The 22,133-nt window shown below is 36.0% G+C and overlaps 4 protein-coding genes across 5 annotated transcripts; all 4 read right to left on the bottom strand.

Annotated features, from left to right (window-relative positions):
• Positions 1 to 572: 572 nt before the first annotated feature.
• Positions 573 to 1,474, bottom strand: LOC105958849 (NDR1/HIN1-like protein 1). The gene has a single exon (XM_012982851.2). The coding sequence runs from the start codon at positions 1,396 to 1,398 to the stop codon at positions 766 to 768; it is 633 nt and encodes a 210-aa protein (XP_012838305.2). The 5' UTR covers positions 1,399 to 1,474; the 3' UTR covers positions 573 to 765.
• Positions 1,475 to 4,672: 3,198 nt separating this feature from the next.
• LOC105959038 (NDR1/HIN1-like protein 10) lies at positions 4,673 to 7,618 on the bottom strand. 2 transcript variants are annotated; one of them, XM_088812893.1, is made up of 2 exons: positions 6,665 to 7,618; positions 4,673 to 4,887 (listed from the first exon to the last, which is right to left on the bottom strand). In XM_088812893.1, the coding sequence occupies exon 1, from the start codon at positions 7,443 to 7,445 to the stop codon at positions 6,666 to 6,668; it is 780 nt and encodes a 259-aa protein (XP_088669019.1). In that variant the 5' UTR covers positions 7,446 to 7,618; the 3' UTR covers positions 4,673 to 4,887; position 6,665. The 2 variants fall into 2 exon arrangements, with proteins under 2 accessions (XP_088669019.1, XP_012838512.1); XM_012983058.2 differs by lacking the exon at positions 4,673 to 4,887 and adding an exon at positions 5,544 to 5,560 and having other exon boundaries at positions 6,665 to 7,610.
• A 941-nt stretch (positions 7,619 to 8,559) lies between these two features.
• Positions 8,560 to 13,672, bottom strand: NEK6 (serine/threonine-protein kinase NEK5). Its single transcript, XM_012983056.2, has 14 exons — positions 12,966 to 13,672; positions 12,763 to 12,829; positions 12,317 to 12,382; positions 12,173 to 12,219; positions 12,030 to 12,075; positions 11,864 to 11,944; positions 11,723 to 11,765; positions 11,558 to 11,607; positions 11,290 to 11,371; positions 11,145 to 11,194; positions 10,922 to 10,995; positions 10,792 to 10,843; positions 10,112 to 10,699; positions 8,560 to 10,017 (listed from the first exon to the last, which is right to left on the bottom strand). Exons 1-14 carry the CDS (start codon positions 13,061 to 13,063, stop codon positions 8,770 to 8,772), a joined length of 2,592 nt encoding a protein of 863 aa, XP_012838510.1. The 5' UTR covers positions 13,064 to 13,672; the 3' UTR covers positions 8,560 to 8,769.
• A 4,150-nt stretch (positions 13,673 to 17,822) lies between these two features.
• On the bottom strand, positions 17,823 to 21,898 carry LOC105959036 (receptor-like kinase TMK2). The gene is made up of 2 exons (XM_012983055.2): positions 19,096 to 21,898; positions 17,823 to 18,635 (listed from the first exon to the last, which is right to left on the bottom strand). Exons 1-2 carry the CDS (start codon positions 21,473 to 21,475, stop codon positions 18,127 to 18,129), a joined length of 2,889 nt encoding a protein of 962 aa, XP_012838509.2. The 5' UTR covers positions 21,476 to 21,898; the 3' UTR covers positions 17,823 to 18,126.
• Positions 21,899 to 22,133: the final 235 nt, after the last annotated feature.

The raw sequence follows: 22,133 nt of genomic DNA, 5'->3' as shown, positions 1-22,133 counted from the left end.
TTTTATAACTTTCTTAAAATGGTAAAAATGGATATTTGGGAGTCTACACGACGTTGTATCAATGAAAGGGTTTCTTGGGCCATTTTCTTGAGATAGGTTTCTTGTTTCGAACTCGATCCGATTAGTGGACGAAAGCACTAATGATGTCAAATTAATCATGTAGAAATACTTGAATTCCATAAAAAAGAGGGAATATTTCCTCAAAATTGTACTAAATTCAAACTTATGCTATTATTATATACATATTTATACTCGTGAAAAATAATACCGTCTTAATTAGACCGGAAAAAAAAAAAACGAGAATTTACAAAGATAATGGACGAGTTGAATCCTAACTCTAATAGATCTTGCAATATTGAGATCAACCCGGCTGTCCCGGCATCATCTGATGTTTCTATGAAGTGAAATAAATTTTCTAACAAAAATGGACTTGTACGTCGAATTATTTTTTTATCATAATGTTTTCCATTTTTTTCCTCTTGAATTTGACCTTTCCTTGAAGCGTAATTAATTAATTACACATATACCTTCATAAAATATTACAAAACATTCTTCAAATATTAATGTTAAACTAAAATTTTTAAGTGTAATACATATTCAACGAATTCGATACAATATCCAATTTACATAGACATAAATTAGTAACAACATCAAGAAATTTAAATAAATAAAAACACAACTAAAATAGGAACATATAATAATATATAAATAAATTAAAAGGAATATTAAATTATTATAAAACCACCACTACAGTATAGCTAGAGCTCAAACATCAACGTTGCAGTCCATAATCAGCTGATGCTTGATCGCCGCCCCAACAGCGGCGGCGTTTTTCTTCTCACCGAAATTTATATAAGCCGGACAATTCACGTTCAGACGGTACTTCCCGGAAACGAAACTCCCCACTTTCCACCTGATCCTGCCGTCAACTCTGACGTTGACCATCACGGTCCCCGCCGACGACCCATCCTCTTTCAGAGAAGCGGCGAGGTACGGCGCCACGGGGACGGCGGAGCCTCCGCCGAGAAACGGCGACCAGACGGTGGTGTCCTTGTGGCCCTGGTAGGACGGCGGCAGGAGTGTGGGGATGGTGATTTGCTGGCTGCGGTAGGCGGCGTAGACGTCGATTTTGTCGTAGTAGATGCCGATTCTGCCGTTAGGGTTTCGGGATGAGAGGGTGATTTGGAAGCTGGCGGTGAGGAGGTTTGTGGCGGTGAGGTTGAAGGCGTAGACGGTGGCGTCCTGGAGGATGAAATGGGGCTTGGCGGGGCGGAGGATTAGCCATACTAGGAGGATTGTGAAGAGGACGGCGGTTGTGAAGCCGAGGAAGGCGGCGAAGAGGCGGCGGTAGAGTTTTTTTCGGTTGTCTTCATCGTGGCCGCAGTCCTTGGCCGTCATGTTGCGGCGGCGGTGGTGGTGGTGGTGGTGGTGGTGGTGGTGTGAGGGATTGCAGTATGGAGTTTTTTGTAGGCCGGTGAAAAATATAATGTAGGTGATGTGTTATTTAACGTAGGATTTAAATTACAAAAAAACCCCTGAACTAAGGCTAAATTACAAAAAATACCCCACATTTATTCGTAATTATCGAAATCCCTCCGACATATATTTCCGTCTTACATCGACCACCTTTATGGTGTAATGATTTATATAATCTTTTTAATTCCAATTAATATTTCCCAAAAAAATCAATTCGACCTCTGTTGACGTGACATTTTTTTATGCTACTTTTTAAATGCAAAAATTAACTCATATGGATGATATTGTACAAAAAAATTTGAAGGTGTTATTTGCAATCAATCAAATATTTCGTGCAAAGGCTCATTGAGGTAGCATAAAGAAATGACACATATTTAGCCTGTATGAGTAAAATTGGCATTTTTTGGGAACTATTACTTGAATGAAAAAGATTCCATAATAAATCACACCGTAAGGGGTTCGGTGTAATATAGACACAAACGTTGGGAAAATTTTGATAGTTACTGATAAAGTGGGGTGTTTTTTGCAATTTAGTCCAAGTTCAGGGGACTTTTCATAATTTACCCTAATTTGTTTGTTTACCCCCACATTTTTTTTTATAGTCTTAGGAGTTCAAGGATTAATTTATTTATTTAAATCAATTTAACTCTAGATCATTAATTGCATGGAGAAGGATTACATCCAAACCAATGGCTGTATTAGTATAGTTAATTTTACATAAAGTTTTGAGAGAGAAACTAAACATAGTTAGTACACCATTGGGTAAAATTCATTTTAGTCTTTGCAGCCAAAATCAAATTCATCCCTGTGTTTTTAATTTTGTTTAATGTCATCCCCGAAACTCAATTCCACTGCCAAAATCAATCATTTTTCACAAAATGCCCATATTACCCCTTGAAAACCTAGGGGACTAAAATGAAATTCAGCCCTAATACTTTTTTTGCTGAACACCACAAAATAAAATTAATAACATTTCAAGATCTTAAAACTTATTTTTTCTCATTAATTCAAACAATATCTAAAATACACACAAATATTATTTTATTTTTCAAATTCTTGTTGCAAATTATTTTTTCAAATCTTTAAACATAAATTAACTACTAAAGTACAAATTATTTCTTCTTAAAATACAAATAAAAATATATTATTTAAAGATTATTCTACTAAAAAAATTAATTTCAAAATTAAATAAAATCATAAACTTAAATATTACAAAACATTATCGCTTTAAAAAAAAACATGTTTTAGTAACACTGCATTCTGGCTGTGTGAATTACCACATTAGACTATAACAACATTAGTTTGATTCCATATGTTGTAACAATTAATTTCACAAGCATAGACGGAACCAGGATCAAAATATAGAGGGGCTAACTAAAATTTTGAGGTCCGGGCAGCGCCTCGAAAAAAATTGTATGTTCACAAGACATAGCAAACATAAGTTTATATTGATAACTTTTAATTAAAATAGCATATATATTATAGTTTTATCATATTTTAAGCATGACAAAAAAATCTTAATGTATTGCACTTAAAAATTTTGGAAATTAATGGCATCGTCTCAAATTATTTTGAAGAGACACCGATAAAAAATTCCAAAATAAGTAAATATTCATAAATATTATATAGAAAATACAAATTTTAACCATTTTGTTAAATATTTTTATATTAAATATAATATCTACAAGTATAATTTATATAGTATTGTGGAGAAGAAACAAAAAAAATTAAGGATTAAGACACATATTTACAAAAACTTTAGGGGGGCAAAAGTAATAATAAAAAATACAATGCCAAAATACCTAAAAAAAACGGGGTTTGGGAAAAACAAACTTTTACACGAGAAATTTACAAAACCAAAAAATTATTATGAATTTCCAACAAAAAATATTAGCAACAAATTTGACATGAAAAGAAATTGAGTTAATTTCGTAACATACATCTATACATAATTATTTGTTGATTTGTTTCCATAAGTTTTAGTAAATATTATTAAATAGAATTTTAGTTCAATATATTTTGTAGAGTAAAAAGTGGCATTTGGGCTGAGTTTCATTTTAGTGCCCAGGTTTTAAAAGGGTAATATGGGTATTTTGGGAGAAAAAATGAATTTTAGCTGTAAAATTATATTCCAGGGATGATATTGAACCCAATTAAAATCACAGGGATGAATTTGATTTTGCCTGCAAATGTCAGGGACTAAAATGAATTTTACCCGTACACCATTATATTTGCACTTGAAATTAGGGTAATGAATATATGCTTGAATATGAAGGCTAGTAAGATTCAGGAATGAAAGTGGGGCCCACTAGGTGTTTGGACTCTTCGAAGATGACAACATTATCCAATCGAATGTGTAAGTAATAATAATAGGCCACCGACCAATCCACCTGCCTGGAAAGAAGAATCACTTCCACTATTTTCCAACACTCATTAAACTATTTTTTTTTTCTTGCATTTTTATTTTTATTTTAAACGTTTCACCTAACTTTTCGTGAAAGTAAGGAGCCCTTAAATGATTTTTTTCCTTCCATTTATTGCTAGAGTTTCATTAGCTTTGTTGGATATTGTAATTAATGAGTCGGCAAATTACAGCCACACTTGAAGTAAAGTCAAATTACGAAAAATCTCCTCATATTTGGTTAATTATAACCATCATCTGAACTATGTATTGTCTTAAACAACCATATTTCCGGTGTCAGACTTATTTAGGAGTGTTCATCGGGTCGGTCAAACGATCGAACTGAAACAAACAAAAATTCAGTATGTGTCAATTATCGAACAAGGAATTCAGTTCGATATTCGGTTTTTTTATTATTTTATATACATATTAGTATTTAAAGTAAAATCTATTAAAAGTAATCAAACATTTAACAGATTCGGCAATTCGATTATTTATCAAACCGAACCGCATATTTCAGTTCGGTAAACAGTTTAAAATTTTGGCTGTAACGGAATTTTGGTACAATTTTTTCGAATAAACACCCCTAAATTTACCTACTTGAGGAGTTTTTTCGTGAGACAATACATAGTTGAGGGGAGTGACAGTAATCACTAAACATGATGAGTTTATTCGTAATTTGACCTCACCTCAGACGGTGGCCGTAATTTGCCCTTGATGAAAGGGGTACATATTTCATTAATATGAGAAGGAAAATGAGGAAAAATAGAAAAGAAAAGAAAAGAAACGTTCAAATTGGGCAATGTTCTTTGTATAGTTCAAGGCAGACACTCCATTCCATTTTGCTCGTTTTTTTTTACATGATTAATCAAGAAATGAAACTGATAAATAAACGAACTGGGAAAAATAAAATCCTTAGATTAGAAACATAAATCTTCACAGATGAAGGGGAAAAAGTTTACTGTGAATTCAACCAAGTATTTATATACCTCTTGAAGCATAATTTACACCTGTGTAAGACGAACTATAAGATTAGCATCGACAAAAAAACTAGACGGAAAAACCATCAATATATGTATATTTGCAACCAAGGGGCAGAAAACACGAAGGTCGCATTTGGATTCAAGCAATGAATTCAATTAAGAATCAGCAGTTTCTAAATCAGAATAGTTTCGTCACCATATAAAAGACGCTTTTGTGAATCAATCAAGGAAAACCGAAAACGAACATTTTGTTCAAAAGCAGAACTTCGATAGGAACAACCAAAATGAACACTATCTACAAATAGCATATAAGCTCACTTTTCTCACTTGCTCCTACTTCTAGTGTATTTCTATAATCGCAAGAAACACCGAACAAATGAATTTCCTCTATAGTACATATATACTGAAATATACTTAGCAATAGTGACAACCATAGGGTCGATATCCTTGTACGAAATGACGCCATTATGGAATAAAATCAACTTTTTAAGATATAATATAATTTCTAATCATTAAATACCATTGAATTTCTATATCAAGTATTATGCTAGCTTTCAGCAACTAAAGTAACCACCTTCAATAATACAGCATATTCATCGAGCAATAACCAGAATACCTATATTCAATCATGCAGAAATCTCTCTCTCTCTCTCTCTCTGGTGGTTGTTATTTTTTTCGCTTACGAGGTTGATCTAAATATCTAAAATGAAAGATGCACGAGAAAAGTACGAATACACAGATATGATTTTTGCAATAATCATATATAAATGAGCATACAAGACAAAGAACTCTATATACGAATCTCCCGTACTACCAAAATGGTTACTGAAACAACCATTAACTCCAAACCAAGCCGATCACAGCAAATCCCAAATAAGATAAGAAGTTTCTAATTCGAAAAACGACCCCAGAGCCTATCGATTAGCCATGAAGGTAGCACTGAAATTGGCTGCCACATACCACACATCATTGTACACTCCGTATATTTAAACCTTACAAATCCTACCGAGAAACCTTCTTCTTTGTCTTACAAGATCACCGTTTCTATCTTACACTAAAATTACCCAGCAAACACGTTTTTGTGAACCGGTGAACTATACACCAAAAGATTTATCAAAAAAAAAAAAGAAGAAGAAAACAAAATAATCCCAGCGGACACGTGTGACGTGTTTATGCACCAGTCGACTATACAAAAACCGCAACCACATGCCACGTCATTTATTAATCATCACCCATTACCGCTTAACCAATTACTTTCATTCATTGGTCGATAGACACGTGGCATATAGCAATAGACACAACAACATCCATAAAATACAAATCGTCAAGATATGCACTTTGTAATGGCGGAACATGTTGAAATACACGTCGGACATTCATATTTAAAACTAGTAACTACCAAATTTAGTAGCAGTTCCGACTTTTTTTGTTTCTTCAACTGAAAATGTCAACCGGTTCGGATTATCTTGACGTAGGCAAAAATATTGCTTCCTTCCCAACTAAAGCCACATAAACTAGTGCTAACTGATATAAAGTAAATCGCCAAATGAACAAAGCCCGATTATTTGACAAGCAAATAGAGTTAACCAATAATTGAAAAATCAAAGAACCACAGAATTGTTTCAACTGTACACCAGAATCGGTTAATACGAAAGCACTTCCTCTGTATCAGAATATCAAAAGTACGGAAGCGAACAAGTTTCTCCCTCATCATTCAACAACAAATATCGAATAAACATCCAACGAAAAAACGCCTAACAATTCAATTTAACAAGGAAGCGAAAAAATAAACACATTAGTTCACCTCAAATTCCTACGCGACATTGCCTCGGCCCTCCGGTTAACGCACCAACGCTCCCATTGGTCGGGATTCCAACAATCAAATCTCCGCAAAAGACCTTCAAATACCTCCTTCGAGTAGTCCATGCTTTCGCCTCGAACCTAACCCTAGAAAGCATTCTAAAATTGAAATTCACATTCCCATTCTTCCCTCTCTCACCGTTTATCCCATCCAACACCGATTTCTCGACAAAACTACCGGCCGCCGCAAAATTTGCGGCCAACGAGGTCTCGTTCTTCGTCGGTTGGTAAAACGGAGGGACGGTGGTTTCGGAGATCGAGCTGGACTTGTAGAAGATGACGGCCTCGATGTGGTCGTACGTGAGGGTCATTTTTTTGTTAGGGTTTCGTGCGGTCAATCGGACTTCGGAAGTGAACGAGACGAGCGAGTTGTTGCCGAGTGTGAAATTGGAGATTGAGAACGAGTCGACTCGGAACTCGGGGAGCTGGGGGCGGAGGACGAGCCAGACGATGAAGGTGATGGTTCCGAAGATGACGACGAGCCCGATCACGAAGGCGAAGATGCGGCGGAGGCACGTGGCACGGCGGACGGACTCCTGGTCCGACTGGTAATTGTTGGGGTAGTAGGCGTTGTTTTGGTAGCCGCCGTAGTAGGCGCCGGAGGGAGGAGGAGGAGCGGCGGCGTAGGGGTAGGCGGTTCCGGAGGGCGGTGGATTAGCTGAGTAGCCGTTCCCCTGAGGGTTTGCGGCGGGATAGCCTGTGACGGGTCTATTGGGGTCTGCCATCGGCAAACAGCGCAGATCTCGGTGGCGCGTGAATAGTCGGTCGACAGAGAATCAGAAACTCACACGCACTGAGTGTGTTTCCGCGTTTTTGTGTGTGAGAGAGAAACTAGAGAGAGAGAGAGAGAGGTTTTTGGGTCGTGCAGCTCTTTTTTTTTTGATGAGTTGGGTCGTGCAGCTCAGTATTAATTATTTATATATATATATATATAATATAATATAATATTAATCGATATCTTTTTGTTATTGAGGGCGAAGCAATCTAAGGAATAATTCCTTCAGCTCAATTGGAACCTTTACATAGGTGTTTCCCATCGAGATAGTCATAATTCATTGACCTAAACAACTAAAACAAATAATAATATTATTATAATAATTAAATTAAATAAATGGGTGACCTGGCTAAAATAGTAACTTTATTTTCAAAAATGTTATATACTACTAATACATACATATTCGGAAAATATACCTTTATTTGTAATTTTCTAAATTATAATTTGAGGAAAATCCTGAGATATCTTCTTACTATTTGAGGTAAGAAAACATAATTTGTTTATTTAATTACAGTCCCTCGTACTATTTTTTTTTTCTAATAATGTTCCGTTTTTTCTCTTCTTTCTCTTTTGGTTGATTCAATCGATTTAAAGAACTAAATTAAATGAGTTGATTAAGTTAGTACAATTGACTCAGTTTACGTCAACGAATTAAAATTAATTTTGTACTAGAATGACTTAAATTCACCACCATAATTTATAGAAAAAATTAGTTGTATCATTATGTATTGACGAAACAAATATTAATTGTTTTACCTTATATGGGTTGGACTTTAGTTGTACTGGTACGTGCGATTCACTAGGGGGTTGACCTAGAATTTGACAGGAATTAAATCAGTTGAAAATTATACATATTATGATTATTATATTAATATATATTTCGAGGTCAAAGTCAAATGTTGGGCCATAACAAGAAGAATGAGTACACTTCACCCGGTTTTAAAAGTCCTTTTTTATTATTTATTTTTAAAATAAAATCACATGTATTTCTTAGTATTTAAATTGGATTTATTGAGGAAAAAAAACTAAAAATAATATATTTTAAAATATTATTTTACTATTTCAAAAAAATATTTACTTTATTTTTTTAACAGCATCTTTAAACATGATTCTGAATGTCACAAAATTTTCAAATGATGAAGTTGCTAACATTGTTCTCTTCTTTAACATAATGAATTATAAGACTATATACAATATCAATGTCTGAAAATTATTACACAAATTGAAAAAAAAAAAAAAAATCAAGAAACGAATAGCAGTGTACATTCTGTGATTCACAAATTGCGACCGGTCTCGTCTATAATCATTCCTTTGAGACTTTTGGCGAGCCAAATAGCCGTATCCCTCGGTGAAACCTTCTCCTTTCCAAAAGGCTTGAGTACCACAGCAAGTTCTTCTAGCCTACTCTGCTGTAGCAAATCTGCAGACAGTTCCAACAGCCCTTCGAGCGCATCCGCTCTTTGTCTGAACGAATTCACATCCAGTGTTTCCTTAATTTGTTGTACCACCGGTGCTTCTTCTTGCACTTTCACCGTTTCTGAAGAATCCGATCTCGCAACAATGGGGGCTGCATTTGCTGTGGGCCCCACATCGATTTCCTTTGTGATGGGTGTTTCGGAGATATTCGAATTCGGAACCACATTCTCAGAGAAATTATTAGACAATTTCGAACTCGAATCTTGTACATCAAAGTCATCTCTTACAACATTAATCAACTTACCAACATCCACACTTCGGTCAATGTTCCCTTGGACTTGGAAACTGCTGTGACGTATCACGTGTATCACTTCATTACACGCTTGTGGGATATTGGTTTTTTCTTTAGCCGCATTTTGCACATTTGCCGAAGAAGTGGCACATTCCGGAGGAACGTGTTTCTTCACCACCATGAACTTGTCATCTTCTCCAATAGAACTAGTTTTGTCGTCAAAAGCGGTCGCATGCATAGTTTTATCATCCGACGGTTCTTGAAATGTATTATTATTATCGGTGGAGCATTTATAGTCATCATTCGAATTTGCCGACGAATTTTCGAGTACTCTTTCGGAGTATGATGTGGACGAAGGGGTGGAACAGCTTGGTCTAGTGTCGCTAATTTCAAATTCAGTCGCTAATTTTCCCGTTTCGATTTCCGAGGCATCGTCAGAGAGCTCAAATCCTTGGATAGATATCGAAGAAGAAGCCGAATTGCTACTATCTGTTTGCATTGTTCTCTTAGAACCTGCCCCTATAGGCTTCCTAGAATGTTGCATAATTTCCCTCGAAATATGTGAATTGCAAGCAAAAGGCACCGATTTCGTTGGTTCGGAATCTTGAACCTCGATAGGAGCAATCTTTGTATCGGGAACCACTTGCCTTATCCGTACAGGAAAAGACGGCCTTCTAGAAAGTGTGTTCGGAGGTGTTTTTTGTCTTGCCCTTATAGAGAACCCTTCTTCAGGACTAATAGGCTTTGCGGGACCCGATGGAGGAATACCTTCATGCCTAGCTTTTGTCTTCGGAGGGGTTTCCATTACAGGCAACTGCATATATATCGATACATAGATACATCGATCATTATTATTATGAACCCTAGTCATGAAATATAAAAAGTTATAGAAACTAATTTTTTAATACCTGATGTTTCAAAGAGTGTGTTCCTTGTACTGTTCGCTTAGTGGAATCAGAGTGCGCCTTCAATGGCGTCTCTGCATTATTATTACCCTTAAGACCGTGATTAACGGGGCCCGGTTTGGTGAATCTTGGAGATGCTTCGACGATTATTCTCTGCCCTTTTGCATGGTTGCTTCTCATTGGAGAACTATTCTCTCTGCTTTTGCCTTCTTTGAGTGCTATCATAATATTCTTAATTGTCTTAGGCTGCTTTGATTCACTGCCGTTTGGTTTTCCAACATCATCTTCTTTGGTATTTATTACAGGCAATAAGAACTCCGTTTCTTCTCTCAACTGAAGCTGTCTAGAACCAACACCGTCATACAAAGAAGGCGACTCTGTAATATCTCTGTTGATAATGTTTCTCTCGTTCGACATTAAGCTGTCTCTGTCACTGCAAGAACTGTTGCTACTTTGACTTTCAGCCATACTTTTTCGACTCTCGCGATTGGAGAGAGGTTTCTCAGGTGAAATATAAGCAACGGGGTTATAGGATGGGCGGTACTGTTCGATATACGACTGTAGATATGGGTGCTTCAGCAGTTCCGACGCCTGATAAATATTTCAGATTATATTATTTATTTGAAAATAGGAAGACGAAATAAATTGAAAATGATGATATATGGAGGGTTCTTAGTTCTTACACTTGATCGGTGCTCCGGGTTTTTTCTTAACATGCTCTTGATTAGCCCTTTCCTGTTTGAGTGAAAATATTAGTCGAAATTTACTTTCATATATATTTACTTCTTTAGAAGGACCGAATTATTTACTTACAAGGATGGAGAGTAACACGGAGGCAAAGGGCCGATAGATGATCGATTAATCTTGCTTATTAATCCCGCCATGTCCTGAAACATTTTATCCGGCTATTAAAAATAAAATATAAGAGTTTAAATAATAAAAGACAATGAGAACTCCAAAAATGACACACACACACACACATATATGTTATATTCTTTAGGGGCAAGAAAATTAGGTTGCAGAGTGAAAATCTTACAAAAGCCTTGAATGCCGGACGATGAGCAGCCATTTCGTACATACAACAACCTATAGAATTGAGAAATGAAACGTCACGAAATGGCAATTTGAAAAAATCAAATGGCGTTGTTACACAGAGAAGATAAAATGAAAAATTGACATACCAAGAGACCAAATATCGGATTTAAATCCGTAAGGAATATCAGCAAGAAGTTCGGGACACATGTAATTTGGCGTTCCAACTACCTGTGTAGAATCAAGAAAACAACAGTTCAATTCGACAAACCTTTATACTAGACTTTGTCGTACAATAAGTATGTTAATTTCTAAGTAGAGAAATTCCGACTGCCTTTTCCTCTATCTAAACTGGTTGATAAATTATCTCCTCCGAGATTGCGACAAAATGACCATGAATAAAAAAAAAATACATACCGAAGAAGCCAAATCATCTTGCTTCAAAGTTTTAGCAAGTCCAAAATCACCTGCTCAAAAGAAAAGTTAAAAAAAAAAAAAGAAACAGAAAATTATTTTCCGAGAGATACGTATGCAATAATTATAGTTCTGAATTCAACAATAGAAACTATAGCCCAAGCTTACCTAGACGAACATCTTGATCTTTGGTAAGAAAAATATTCGAGCACTGCCAAGAAAGTGCTAACAATATCAGCCCCAGAAAACCATTTAAGATAATATAGAAAATTTATTGTAAAGAATCACATTAAATACATAGACGATTACTTTGAGATCCCGGTGCAGAACATAATTCGAATGAAGATAATCAACTGCCAGTAGTAATTGAGTGAACCACTTCAACAGTTTCTGCACATTGTACACGATTTATATCAATTAAAAATTAAAAAGAACAGAAGAAAAGACTAATTATTTCAACGAGAAGAACTCAAACCTCCTCCGGAAAGTATTGGCCGTTGGTTTTTTTCATCGTTTCAGCCCTGTTACAAATTCAATCATCAACATCCATAAACGTCAAAAGTAATGAAAATCAGTTGAAATTTCGAGTTATTAAAATTGTATAATGAAACAACTTACATGTCACCACCTTCACAATAGCCAGTAACTATGCAAACGTAGCATCCCTGATTTTAGCATTTCGCAACAGAGAAGCTCAGTGGGGAAAATACGAAATCTATTAAATTAAAAATCTTACAGAATCAATCATGGATAATTAACTACCTTTTCTACCCAAGCTTCCTTAAACTCAACAATATATGGATGTTGTATCCGTGCAATCAACGCCATCTGCATATTTCAAATAGCCGGAAAACAACTTTTTTTCAATTTTTAGATACCATAGCACTAAACTGAAATATACGCATTCGTTAATCAATAATCACTAAACATGAAATTGAACTAAAAAGATCGCCAATGCCGTATTCACAACATAAAAGTTCACTTTATCTACGATGTAACCATCGAGACACTTTCACACTGAAACTGAATTCTAGTGACACAATTTTCTCGAACGGAGTGAAGATCCCCAAAAACGGGAAATCAAGAAAATATAGTTACAATTGTTAAGATTAAAAAAAATTCAATCTGCACAAGTCAAATCAAGTCCATGGGCATAAATATAAAAAAAAAAAAAAAAAAAAAAAAAAAAAAAAAAAGGGGAGATGTACCTCTTGATGAGCTGATCTCCGGCAACGTTCCGTTTGCCGAGCTAATCGAATCTTCTTGAGCACATACCTATATCACATTCCCCAAAAATCAGTTAAAAATAAGATGAAAAAGCTTTACACATTTTTCGGTAAATCGAAAAAAAACCATCATTGTACAATCTTCAGAAAACCAACAAAAACCCCACTTTTTAGTAAATTCTTACTTTTTCCTTTCCAGCTTGTGATTAACCAAAATGGCTGCGCCAAAAGCTCCACGCCCAATCTGCTCCATGATCTCATACTGCTCCATTTTCGATTCCATCGATTCCCCCAAATTCCCCCAAATTCGAAGCCCTAATCACTCCTCCAACAATAAAACCCCAATTCTCGATTTCAGTTTCACTACCCCCAGTTAATCCTAATCTCGAATGACTGCCCTCTCCGAAAATCTCACTGTACTATTGCAATCGTCGCTCGCTCGTACATAAATACACAATCATAAATAATGCAACAAAAAATTAACTACATTAACCTAATTTATGGATTTTCTGCCCCTTCTCCTCCCCATTTTCAGATCAAACCCCCATTAAAACAAAAAAAAAAGAAAAACAAATAAAAATAAAAATTGAGCACTGAATCCGAGGAATGAATCGAATGTAATCAAATCCAACTTGCCTTTTGAGAACTCAAAAAAATCAGAAACAAAGAAAGCTGCATTGGCCCTGAGCTGTCTGTGTATAGTGTTTTGTTTTTGTTCTGTTCTTTCTCTTTCTTTTGGACACTGATCTGTGGAGAAGAGATTAGTATAATTTGATTTTAATTAATTGGTTTTAAAACATGGTTTAGCAGTTAATCATGGTTAGGTTTAGGAGAGGGTTTGGTTGGGTTGATGGTGCAACTTCCAACTAATTATTACTGTTTGACCTTTTTTTAGTCCGGGAGAGGGCCCTATTCACTGCGACGAGTCCTACGATATCTTCTGTGAGGTGTCAATCAAATCAAAATGATTTTTTTTTCTTTTTTTTTTTTTTTTTACCTCCACTTTAGATTGTATTTAATTTTTTTTAGTTTTGTATATATGATACATCGGGTGAAATAAATTTAATTGTATATTATCGTTGATTTGAACATATGGTAGAAATATGTACGGTACTGAAGTACATGGATGAGTCTACGAGATGTTACCCATGATGAAAAACATTGAGTGAAATAATCAGTTTACACAATGCTGGTTAAATCTATATTCTAAAATGAAAATTAAAGGATTTGGCAAGATTTGTATTTTCATTAAAAGGAAATTATCTTGTGTATCTATATTTCATAAATCATTCATTTGATCAATTGGGAATTCACATGATTTAAAGAAGAAGAAAAAAATGTGATAAAATCTCGTTTCAGTTTTGATAGTATCGTTTAGACTGTAAATTTAACCATTTTCGAGGCTGAATATGGCAAAACTCAAAAAAGGGAATTAATAGTTCTTTGAGTTATTTTTGTAACCAATAAATCACCAAAATTGGATGTCGGGTGAGAAAAATATGTATAAACCAATAAATGCCCACGATTTTAATTAAGTCGTCTAAAATTCAAAAGGTACCTTATTGAATATTGATGCACAACTTTGTCGTTCGAGAATCGATTTAATTGATTGAATTTGGGTTAGAAAGCTATCACTAAAGACTGCATTTTTTCCGCTTTGAATTTTGCTTAAATCGAACTAAAAAAGATCAAAATCAAGTTCGAACTCAAAATGATATTGATATAATTGAAACGAAATTTAAAGTGTGATTTGCTATTTGCCGACAAATGCCAGCTGGTTTACAAGATGTGAAAATACAAACAATACAATTAACATATGGGACCAAGGTCCTCCATCATCACAACCCTAAATTACAAAAACAATAATAACTTAATATTTGGCCATTGCTTTCACAACAATAATTGGCAATTTTTATTATTCAATAGTAGAGAGAGATGACTCTATTTTATTCATTTAATAATTGTGGGAGTAATGGAATAGTGTAAATTGCAGGTGGCAAAATTACACTCCACCAAACCTAATTAATCATTAATTAATCTAGTACTATTTTCAATTGTTTTGTGAAATAAAACCTCTCCTATTTATTTTGTACAAGTTGCTATCATAATTTGTTTTGAAAATTCAGGTTTGAATTCCATTGTCAACGGTTGCTAGGTCGAACTTGTCATACATGGTTAGTTTAGTGTGGTTTACGTGTCTCATATGGTTTGCAAACTGTTATACAAGGCTGCATATAGATTCACCAAGTGCACCTATATAAGTGGTTGCATATTCTTTCATTGGCAAGGGGATTCGAACTTGAGTCAATTGACACAAACTCACTTGCTCATCTATTATACGAGAGCGTCCGTTTACGCAGTGCACCTATATGGTTGGCTGCAGATTCCTTGATTAACAAGATAATTCGACTTTGAGTCAATCGACATAAGTTCACTTGCTCCAATCGCTAGACCACATCTCTTACAAGGTGTAAAAATCAAGATATTCCAATATTATATTTCAAATAGTAATTGTCATACCTGAAAGTGGCTGAAACTAACTTAAATTTATCATCTACTAAAATTTACCGTTTTAATTTGGTCTCAAAAAAATCAAATGAAAAAATCTGAAATTATTGAAGTGAAATGGCATCACAAGGATACGACGTCGTATTGATTAGAGCGTGTTATTAGGATGCATTTATGCAGTATGGCGGGGTCTCGAGTTCAGCGCTGTATTACAGAGCTAGGACACGTGCTTTTGATTGTCCCTGCTCCCCTGGCTAACATGTGATGCGCACGTGCCACGTGCATTGTTGACTCCTATTTTTTTGGTCAACCATCAGAGTTGAGAATAACTATATGATATGGTATGTTCTCTCGCTGCAAAATATATTCCCATAATATTATTATTATGCATTAATCAATAATTAATTGGTAAGTAGTATTAACATAACCAATTAAACCTTTCACTATCTCATTAATCATTAATTATATGCATGGATTACCACACAAAATAGACGCAGCAACTACTAAATATTAGTCGTGTTAGACCGAATGCAACACTCGTATAATAATCTACAAACGAATATTTATAACTTATTATAAGGGTAAATTGCCGATGCTCCTAAGATAAAACTAAATAACTTGTAAATTCATGTGGTATTAGTAGTTATAAATATCCCATAATTTATTTCACCATTTTATAGTTACATCCTTATGGAGTTATGAATAACAGAATCTTAAAGATTCCACGTAATTTACTCTATTTAGGGTGTTAGTCTTACTGGAGTTTATTATAAATCAATCAAATTTCGAGTATATATTTAACTTATATCGAATGTGAAACTTTTAATACTGGTAATTTCGAACTCTTCATTTATTTGCGCCATGTTTTAATTATACTTTTCAATTTTTTTTTCTTTTTTTTTTTACAATTTCGGACAATATTCACATTTGTACACATCCATACAATCGACAAGTTACTTGAATGATATGAACTAGCCTCCTAATTAATTTACCAACCATAGACGGTCTTTTAGAATAATATATTATATCAAGAAAAAATAATTTTAGAATTAAATTTGTTTTTATATACAATGAAGTTTAGAATTACATCGAAATAAGGGACGGTGGAACAAAAAATAGTGGGATTAATAGAAAATTAGTAACAAAGTAACAAAGGTATCAAATCATTAATCATATCATATGATTAAAGTTTAAGATCAATTATGATTTAGTTAGTGTGCCATATTTAAACATATTGCTTCATTAATTAATCAATTGTGTGGGGCCCTCTACTATTTAATTATAAATGCGGCAAAAAGGCAGCAGGTACATTACTTTAAATAATAATTAGTAGAGGATAATATTAATATCAGTGCTGTGATTAAAAAATATTAATATTAAAGTACTTTTTTTTTGTCAACTTTAATCATGAAATTAACAAAATATATAATATATAATAAGGTGTTCAAGGGCATAATTGAAATATGAACTTCTATTGCCATTAATATATAGGCATCTATAGAAGGAATATATTTGCCAAGCCCAAATGTATTGTGGGCTGTGACCTAATTGGTTCTACAAAGAGTCCAATTTATGGGCCATGAGAAGAAAATACAGATTTTTTAAAAATTATTTTTTAAAATAGGGTAAATTACGGTCAACCCCATGAGGTAAGGTGAAATTATGAATAAACCCCTTTGTTTGGGTAATTATTACTATCCTCTTCAACTATGTATTTCCTACGAAAAAATTCCTATTTCAATTGGTAAATTTGACACTGCAAGAGTGAAGTGTAAAACAATACGTCATTGAGGAGTTGGTTGTAATTATACAAAAAAGAATGATTTTTTTTTTTTTTTTTATAATTTGACCTTATCTGGTGGTGCCAGGTTGACTGTAATTTGCCCTTAAAAATAAATAAGGATAACCTAATTGCTAAGGATTTTTTCACCAGTAATAAGTGGTGATATGGAATTTGGACATAATGAATAGACTAGAAAAGTGAGACAAGTTTAAATGTGTGACAATGCCTAATCATAAGGACATGACCACTCCCCATTCAAGTCATACATTAATGAACATTAATTACGTGGCTGCCATATTATTGACAACGTCCAATAATAGTTATTTTTATACTATAGCCAACGAAGGTTGCATCGGGTTGATTTTTACTGGTGAAGATTATACTGGATAGAATTTTGCCGTTGATTTACACACACTAGTATAGGTGTATGCGTGTATATAAATTGTAAAGATTTACTCGATGTATTTCATCTAATGTAGTATAGTATAAACCACGATGAATAAAATGGGAAAGTTACTGTTAAAGCAGTTCAACTGTGCACCGATTTCACGTTTACTCCTCCGTGTTCACAAAAAACACATTTGGGCCCTCATTTTTAACAATTTAACTCTGTTGGTCATTTCAGTCAATTTACAGTTAGTCCGTCAATTAAGAGAACATCAATTAATAGAATGCCTAGCACATACTTGATTCCGTTAGTCCTAATGAAAAATTGACCAGAAATGACAAAAAATGTTAAATTGTTGAAACATTGAGAAAATAAATCTGTTTTATTGTGACCAAGATGGACCACCAAATGTCAAATCGAGGTAAATCTGAGGGTCGAAAAGTGTAATTTTCCCGAAAGAAAACACATACAACTTTTTTTTACTTCACCAACAAATTGGTACCTCATTATGCTGACCAACAAAAGGAAATGTCTGAAAATATGCAAGCACCAAAGCTCATATAACCTCATAACTATGCTGTGTGTGTGTGTAAAATATTTGAATCACTGTCACAATTTAAAAAAAGAAAAAAATTATTACAAGCCAAAAAAAAAAGAAACAGATAACTTATCTGGCATCAGCAGAAGTGAAGGAATCGACAAATCCAAACGGCTTACACGGAATACTCCCTTTACTATCCTCGCTACTCCCGCTCAAATCTCGCGCCGTATTATTATCTCCTTGTTCTTGCCAACCCTTGAGCATTTGCGGTAGTGGCAATAGCACATTGCTAATCCCACAACACTCCTCCGTCGGATTCCATTTCTCGACCAATTGCGACAGCACATTCACCGCATGCCCCATTTCAGGGCGGTGGCACGGGTCCCGCGCTGTGCAGTGCCCTGCCAGCTCGGCTACAGAGAATATACTCTCGTAGATTTCGTCTTTCGCATCTAGAGCCGGGTCCACGGAATCTATTACCGTTTCTCTGTTGGATTTTATCTGCCAGAACCACTCGGCTAAGTACCGTTTCTCCTCCGGCCGTTGTTCGTCGAGCGCCACTAATCCCGTCAGAAGCTCCATCAGTATCACTCCGAAGCTGAACACATCCACCTTCGTTGTAATTTTTCCCGTCACTGAAAAAATGATAATTAACTAATTAGCGGAGATGAAAATATAATATATAGTTTAGCCTATCGGATTGTAATCAGCACTTTCGGAAAAAATCCAATATTTTTTTTTCCAATCCATTCCAGAACAATTCGGAAAAATCGGAATTTCGAAAATTGGAATGAAAAAACTTGTTCCAAAATCGGAAGTTTCTGATCGGAATTCGGAAAACTCCAAAATTTTAGCAACCTAATATGTAATACATAATAATTTTGATATTATAACTTTATAAGTGTAATTTCCAGGGGAAAAAAAATCCGGAATTTTCGGAAGTTAAAATTCAATCGGAAATCAGAATCTCATGCATTCCAATTCCAATCCAAAAAAAATCGGAAAATCGGAATGAAAAAACATTTTTCCAAAATAAATAAAAATCGAATCAGAATCGGCAAAAAACGGAAATTTCTTAAAAAAAATTACGCTCACCAGCATATTCAGGTGCAAGATATCCGAAAGTTCCGGCAAGCCTAGTAGCAAGAGACCTCTCTCTATCGGGCGCCAACTTCACCAATCCGAAATCCGAAACTTTCGCCCGAAAATCATCACCGAGAAGAATATTCGCCGATTTCAAATCACGGTGAATAAAGCTCCGATGCGCCAAAGAATGTAGGTACTCCACTCCTCTAGCAACATCAAGAGCGATATTAAGCCTTCTTTTCCAAGACAAAGGCTCCAAATCAAGATGTTTCCAACGGAAAAGATGCCTACTGAGGGCCCCACGTGGCATATACTCATAGACCAATAGCCTCTCGTCTCCCTCCGCAGAGTACCCTAATAGGGACACGAGGTGGCGGTGGCGAACATTCGAAAGAACGGATATTTCCGATTGGAACTCGTCCAAAGCTTTGTAACTCATTACACCAGCTACCATTCTTTTTACGGCTAGTTTCGTGCCGTCTTCTAGTTCGCCCATGTACACTACTCCGAAGCCTCCTCGCCCAAGCTCGTTTTCCGGTTCGAAATCGTTGGTTGCCTTTTTAAGGACTTGCAGCGAAATGAGAAGGTTACTACTGTGTTCACCGCTTTGAACCTCCGAAGAGGAGGAGCGATCCACTACTGTGATCTTCACCGAATCACTATGGTCCTCCTCCGACGGATCTCTCGGATGGATTACAACGCTCGAAACGGGATTTTCCGCAATTTTTTTCTTCCGAAGGCAGTGGACAGTCAGTACGATTGCAAGAAGAGCAAAAATGGCGGACCCCACAACTGCAGCCCCTACTAACACGATTCTTGATTTTGTTGAATTTGTGGGATTTTGTTGCTCGTTTACAACACTTGGTGAATTGGAACGGTAATTACGAGGAGGAGGAGGAGGGTTATTATTATTATTTGGAGAATTATTATTATTATTTGGAGGATTATTATTATTTGGAGAAGATGGCACATCAGATGGTGAGGGGGATATCTTTGGTCCGTTCGATCGAAATTTTGGATTATCATCGATTACTACTTCCACACCATTTCGAAATCTCGGCAACGGCGGCTCGAAATTGTTCCCCCTCAAGTTCAACAATCTCAACGATCTCAACTGAGTTAGATTTGCAGGAACAGCCCCATGTAGATTATTCCCTTCTAAGTGAACCTCGATTAAAGAAGATAAGTTCCCGAGCGAAGCACTAAGTGTACCGTTAAGTCCAATCTTTTGCAAATTTACGACACTAACCTCGTCTTTTAAATCGCAAGTGATTCCCCACCAATGCCCTCCGCAAGGATCGTTGCCCGTCCATTCAGAAGCCAGCCTCTCCGGATAATTCAAATCACCGAGAAAATCCAAAAGGGCGTTCACTTGTGGAGAGCATTGTTCACCGGGACCCGCCTGACAGAACAAGTTCGACGCGTAGGTAAAATTCGCGGATTTGAAGTTCGGTATGGGACCCACGAACATGTTGTTGTTCAGATTCAAGATTTGGAGATTCTTCATGTTAGCCAGGCTTGTTGGGATCCGTCCGACTAGCCGATTACTATTGAGGTTGAGTTCTTGTAAGGAAGTTAAACGCCCGATTTCTTCGGGGATTGTTCCGGTGAATTGATTCCCGTGGAGCCAAACTTGAGTTAGGCTAACCATGGTTGTGATTACATCGATGGGACCCGTTATGCCGCCGCCTTCTTGATCGTTCAACCACAACACCTGCAAGTTGGAATCTTGAAAAGTGGAGGGTAAAAAACCTGACAACCTATTATAGGACAACCTCAGCGAATCGAGCGACGGATAACTCCCGAAAAAATCGGGGACCGGTCCGATTATATTGCAACCGAAGCAAGAAAAATTAACCAGCTGAGACGACTGCGATAGCTGACTCGGTATCATCCATCCCGACGTTTTGTTAAGAGGGTTGTTATCCAAAGCCAACACACGAACGCTGATAAGCCCGTCGAAGAAATCGGAGGGGATCGTGTCGAATTCGTTGAAATCCAAGTAGGCGAATTGGAGTTCGGACAAGCCACTAAATGTAGGCAAGTTTCCGGTGAATCTGTTCCTCTGAAGGCCGACGTTTTGGAGTTTGGTCAATTGATTCAGATTTGGGGGCAGCGGCCCCTCCAACCCGAGGCCCTGAACCTGAATCTGAGTGACTCTGCCGTTTGAGCAGTACACGTTGGGCCATAACGGGGGCCCACACGGATCGTTCCCCATTGAAGGCCATTTCAGAAGCTCCGGGTTTTTCAGGCCGTGTCTGAAATCGTTCAGAATTTTGAAATCGTTCTGGTCGGTGACGGCGTTAACGCCGCCTCCGGCGAGAAAAGTGAACAAACAACAACCAACGATGATAATAATGTAGACTAATTTCGTCGGATCAGCTCCCATTTTTTTTGTTTCTTTCTTCTTATGCACTAAATCATAACAGGATTCCGACACGTTTGTCGGAAATTACAAATGTGGGTGAGAAATCAACGGAAATTGGGACGAACCTTTGTCGGCGGGCGGCGGGCGGGCATGCAGAGTTCGAGAGTGGCTTCAGTTGGGGGCTATTTCTGTAATTTATGCGGCAAAACGGTGGTCGGAAAATGGAGGTTTTTTAGGGTGTTGTGTTGAGGGTTTTCAGCACTATGCATTTGGATCAATTCAAACCCTAAAGAGGCTTTCAGTACAATTCCATGATTACTCGTCTGTCTCTGTTTCTCTCTCTAAAAACTCTCTACTCACCTCTTTTTTCTCTCACTTCTATTCGAGCCCCGTAACCTTTTGTTTCCTTTTTTTTTTTTTTTAATTGTGATTTTCTAATTAATTAATGTTTTAATTATTTAAATGTATTTTTTATTTCATTACCCAAATTTGTTACCAACACGCGTGGTTCATTCCAATGCAACAATATGATTGATTAATTGAACTTTAAATGTACATGTATATACATATACCGAAAAATCTCGCTAATTTAATATTTGATAAATTTATAATTTTAATAAAATAATTTTTTTTTCGGCAACGACTCAGGGAGAATGTGCTAAAAAAATATTTATCGAAA

The sequence above is a fragment of the Erythranthe guttata genome, chromosome 14 (genome assembly GCF_056151865.1).
Source record: "Erythranthe guttata isolate IM_541 chromosome 14, IM_541, whole genome shotgun sequence".
NCBI classification, from domain to species: domain Eukaryota; kingdom Viridiplantae; phylum Streptophyta; class Magnoliopsida; order Lamiales; family Phrymaceae; genus Erythranthe; species Erythranthe guttata.
Note: the sequence above shows the minus strand (reverse complement) of the source record. Positions and strands in the feature narration are given on the sequence as shown.

Excerpts from the sequence above, each read along its gene's own strand:
- LOC105958849 (XM_012982851.2), bottom strand. The coding sequence starts at position 1,398 with ATGACGGCCAAGGACTGCGGCCACGATGAAGACAACCGAAAAAAACTC.
- LOC105959038 (XM_088812893.1), bottom strand. The coding sequence starts at position 7,445 with ATGGCAGACCCCAATAGACCCGTCACAGGCTATCCCGCCGCAAACCCT.
- NEK6 (XM_012983056.2), bottom strand. The coding sequence starts at position 13,063 with ATGGAATCGAAAATGGAGCAGTATGAGATCATGGAGCAGATTGGGCGT. Across the intron at positions 11,608-11,722 it reads AGATCAAGATGTTCGTCTAG|GTGATTTTGGACTTGCTAAA; the intron begins GTAAGCTTGGGC and ends TCTTTTGAGCAG. Across the intron at positions 11,195-11,289 it reads ATCCGATATTTGGTCTCTTG|GTTGTTGTATGTACGAAATG; the intron begins GTATGTCAATTT and ends TCAATTCTATAG.
- LOC105959036 (XM_012983055.2), bottom strand. The coding sequence starts at position 21,475 with ATGGGAGCTGATCCGACGAAATTAGTCTACATTATTATCATCGTTGGT. Across the intron at positions 18,636-19,095 it reads TCTTGCACCTGAATATGCTG|TGACGGGAAAAATTACAACG; the intron begins GTGAGCGTAATT and ends TCATTTTTTCAG.